The sequence below is a fragment of the Neoarius graeffei genome, chromosome 11, assembly GCF_027579695.1.
Source record: "Neoarius graeffei isolate fNeoGra1 chromosome 11, fNeoGra1.pri, whole genome shotgun sequence".
NCBI lineage: Eukaryota > Metazoa > Chordata > Actinopteri > Siluriformes > Ariidae > Neoarius > Neoarius graeffei.
In genome coordinates this window covers 72,045,266-72,050,075 of record NC_083579.1, presented here as the reverse complement: position 1 = coordinate 72,050,075, position 4,810 = coordinate 72,045,266, and the positions used below count along the sequence as shown (strand labels likewise).

General features: G+C 40.6%; 1 gene segment (V, D, J or C); it reads left to right on the top strand.

The window, feature by feature from the left end:
- The first annotated feature begins 318 nt into the window (after positions 1 to 318).
- On the top strand, positions 319 to 839 carry LOC132893700 (T cell receptor beta variable 13-like). The segment is given in 2 exon segments: positions 319 to 367; positions 487 to 839. Coding segments are annotated over 2 exon segments (402 nt in total).
- Positions 840 to 4,810: the final 3,971 nt, after the last annotated feature.

Below are 4,810 nucleotides of genomic sequence, written 5' to 3'. Positions count from 1 at the left end.
TATTTATATATTCATTTATTTCTTTATTTATTTTTCATTTATTTTTCTGATCAGTTTCCTTTACAAGGAAAAGAATAATTACAATATGCATTCTAAAAACTGATAAATTTCTGTTTTCCTTAATTTCATTAATATTCATGATACAGTGCTCTCCTTTATGACATTTGAAGTACCGTAACTCACGGTAGTGGGTGTGATCATTGTGTTTATCTACATCATGACGTCACATCCTGTATCACCACTGCTCATGTCATACCAGATCCTGTGTCAAAGTGTAAGAACTTGCTGATCATCGTTTTCCAGCTTCAATCAATCAATATGATCAGATTTTTCTATAAATTCATCATCAGTGTGTGCTTCCTCTCAGGTAATTTTGTTCATATATGAAATACATACAGTATATCAACTATGTACTTTGTGTAACAGATAAATAATGCTGTATTAATGTGCCTTGACGAATAAATCTGCATTTAATATTTTTTCCAGGTTCTTTGATTTGTAAAGATGTTCATCAAGGTCCTGCTGATGTGTTGTGTTTGCCTGAAGAGAATGTAACTCTAACCTGTAACCACAGCATCCCAACTTATGACACAATACTGTGGTATCAGAAAACACATGGAGACACAGGCCTGAAACTCATCGCATATGTTTATTATAGCAACCCAACATATGAAGGAAATTATGAAGGTAGTTTTACAGTGAGTGGAGATGGACAGTCATCAGCGTCTCTACAAATGCCCAAAGCTACCCAAGCGCTGCACACTGCTCTGTACTTCTGTGCAGCTTATTACACACAGTGTCACACACGTCCTCTCCTCAAAACAAAAACCTGTCTCTAATCAACTCTACAGACTCAGACACCTGTTTAACCACATCACAAGTCACAGTAATCACCAAACTGCTGATATTATTCCTAAATTAAACCACTCTGTCAATATGATAACAGTCTGTGATGTCAGTTGTTCATTTAAGAGAAACATCACGTCTTGTTTATGATATTATAAACTTGCTGTGCTGTTCTTCTCAAGATAAACAACTTCTTCTTTCTCCTTCTTGTCCCATACTTTTGCCAGGTCATGGTCCATGTGGACCCTACGGATCCACATCATATTAATTTGAGTATAGTTTTACACCGGATCCCCTTCCTGCCACAATCCCTCTCCTGGGATTGAGAAACAATCATTCACATGCACATTCACACCTATGGTCAATTTAGAGCCACCAATTAGCCTAACCTGCATGTCTTTGGACTTGGGGGGGAAACGGGAGCACTCGGAGGAAATCCACGCAGACACGGGGAGAACATGCAAACTCCACACAGAAAGGCCCCTGTCGGCCACTGCTCTCAAACCCAGAACCTTCTTGCTGAGAGGCAACAGTGCTAACCATTACACCACCATGCCACCCCTTCTAAAGATGAAAATTTCTTAAAATACATACTGAAAAAGCTGACACTGATCATGAGCTGTCAATATTTCACGGAACAATCACATTTTTCACAAACAACTTTGGACTCCAGGCACAACATACAGTTAGGTCCATAAATATTTGGACAGAGACAACATTTTTCTAATTTTGGTTCTGTACTTTACCGCAAGGAATTTTGAACAAAACAATTCAGATGCAGTTGAAGTTCAGACATTCAGCTTTAATTCAGTGGGTTGAACAAAATGATTGCATAAAAATGTGAGGAACTAAAGCATTGTTTAAACACAATCCTTTCATTTCAGGGGCTCAAAAGTAATTGGACAAATTAAATAATTGTAAATAAAATGTTCATTTCTAATACTTTGTTGAAAACCCTTTGTTGGCAATGACTGCCTGAAGTCTTGAACTCATGGACATCACCAGACGCTGTGTTTCCTCCTTTTTAATGCTCTGCCAGGCCTTTACTGCAGCAGTTTTCAGTTGCTGTTTGTTTGTGGGCCTTTCTGTCTGAAGTTTAGTCTTTTACAAGTGAAATGCATGCTCAATTGGGTTGAGATCAGGTGACTGACATGGCCATTCAAGAATATTCCACTTCTTTGCTTTAATAAACTCCTGGGTTGCTTTGGTTTAATGTTTTGGGTCATTGTCCATTTGTATTATGAAACGCCGACCAATCAGTTTGGCTGGATTTAGCTGGATTTGAGCACACAGTATGTCTCTGAATACCTCAGAATTCATCCAGCTGCTTCTGTCCTGTGTCACATCATCAATAAACACTAGTGACCCAGTGCCACTGGCAGCCATGCATGCCCAAGCCATCACACTGCCTCCACCATGTTTTACAGATGATGTGGTATGCTTTGGATCATGAGCTGTACCACGCCTTCACCGTACTTTTTTCTTTCCATCATTCTGGTAGAGGTTGATCTTGGTTTCATCTGTCCAAAGAATGTTCTTCCAGCACTATGCTGGCTTTTTTAGATGTTTTTTAGCATAGTCCAATCTAGCCTTTTTATTCTTGAGGCTTATGAGTGGCTTGCACTGTGCAGTGAACCCTCTGTATTTACTTTCATGCAGTCTTCTCTTTATCGTAGATTTGGATATTGATACGCCTACCTCCTGGAGAGTGTTGTTCACTTGGTTGGCTGTTGTGAAGGGGTTTCTCTTCACCATGGAAATTATTCTGCGATCATCCACCATTGTTGTCTTCTGTGGGCATCCAGGTATTTTTGTATTGATGAGTTCACCAGTGCTTTCTTTCTTTCTCAGGATGTACCAAACTGTAGATTTTGCCACTCCTAATATTGTAGCAATTTCTCGGATGTTTTTTTTTTCTGTTTTCGCAGCTTAAGGATGGCTCGTTTCACCTGCATGGAGAGCTCCTTTGACCGCATGTTTTCTTCACAGCAAAATCTTCCAAATGCAAGCATCACACCTCAAATCAACTCCAGGCCTTTTATCTGCTTAATTGAGAATGACATAACGAAGGAATTGCCCACACCTGCCCATGAAATAGCCTTTGAGTCATACGTAGTGGATGTTCATTATGTCTAACTATTACAAATATTTTAAGTTCGTTTCTTAGACAAGGATATTTTTTAAGCTTGTTACCTTGTTAACAGTTTCGGCGTGAATCTCCCGCCTTCTTCAGAAACAGTCACTAGATGGCGAGTGGTGACGTGCCTTATCAGCTGATGTTGCGTGCAGGAGGCGTGAACGTCCCGCCCAATTTGACAGGTAGTCCACGCCTCCTGCTGTCAGGTCGCTCCTCCAGGACGGCGCTCCAGGTGTGCGACAGTGCATACGCTCCCTCGTCCCGGTTCATCGTCCTCTGCGCCCGCTTGCGTATCTCCACTGCCTCCAAAATCCAACGCTGGAATCTATTTTCTTCAGCGCGAATGACTCTGGCCTCTTCCCAATTCATTATGTGATTTTGCCGTTTGCAGTGGTCTGAAATGGCTGATTTTAGGTTTTCTTGGTGTGCTTTTTCTTTTTCGGATCTTGTGAGTCTTCTTGTTGTTTCTTTTTCACATTCTAATTGGTGTTCTTTCCTGCGAGTGTGGAAGCATCTGCCCGTTTCACCAATATAGACTTTATTACATGAACGGCAAGGGATTTCATATATGACATTGCATTTATTGTCCAGTTGTATTTTATCTTTGGGGTGAACTAGCAGCTGTCGGAGGTTCTTGTATGGTTTGACCGGGGTGTTGATGTGGTATTTCCTCATGGATCGTTGGATGCGTTCTGTGACTCCTTTTATGTACGGTAGTGTGACAAAGCCCCGGTTTGTTTTTTCGGTGTTTTTTCTTGTTTGTTTATTTTCTTTTATTTGTGTCTGTAATTTCCCTTTCCGAATTGCCCACGGTGGATATTGGCAGTTTTTTAATGCCTGTTGGATGTGTTGTTCCTCCTCCTGTCTGTCTTTCTCCTCCGTGATGTTCTGTGCTCGGTCGTATAGTGTTCTGATTACTGACATTTTGTGTGCGATGGGATGTTCAGATGTCCAGAGAAGATATTGGTCGGTGTGTGTAGGTTTTCTGTATGTTGTAATTCTAATGTTCCCTTCTTCTGTGTGGTGTATTTTTAAGTCCAAAAAAGCTATTGTCTTGTCCGTTTCCTCTTCGTGTGTGAATTTTATGTTGCCTGTCTTGTCTATGGAGTTTAAATGATCCGTGAGTTGTTGTGTGTGACCTGTTTTGGTTATTTCAAGAATGTCATCAACGTATCTTTTCCAGAAGATAGGTTTGCAGTCATCCGGTGCTGTTTCTATGGCTCGGGTTTCCAGATCCTCCATAAAAAAGTTACATAGAGTGGCAGATAGCGGGTCCCCCATTGCAAATCCCTCTTTTTGTCTGTAGATTGTGCCTCTAAATTGGAAAAATGTGGAAGTGGAAATGAAATGTAATAGTTTTGTTATGTCCTGTACTGTAAGTTTTGTGCGTTTTTTCAGGGTTCTGTCTGCTTTTAACCGGTTTTCTACTATGTTGAGAGTGTTTGTGACCGGTGTTTTTGTAAAGAGGGATATGACGTCATGCGATACAAACATTTCATCCTTTTTTATCTTGATTTCCTTTAATTCTTTCGCCAGTTGTTTTGAGTTTTTGCAGTGGTATTCCGTGAGTCCGAGGAGTGGTTTGATTATGTCTGCCAGCGTCTTGGAAAGGTTGTAAGTAACTGATCCTATACTGTCTACTATGGGTCTTAGTGGTGCTCCGGGTTTATGAATTTTCGGTGTGCCGTATATCCGGGGGGTGATGTCTGCTGTGGGGATGAGGTGGTTGTATGTTTGTTTATCGATTTTGTTGTCATCCAGTAACGGTTTGAGTAATAGCTTTAGTCTTCTTTTCTTTTCCTCCGTCGGGTCTTTTTTTAATACTTC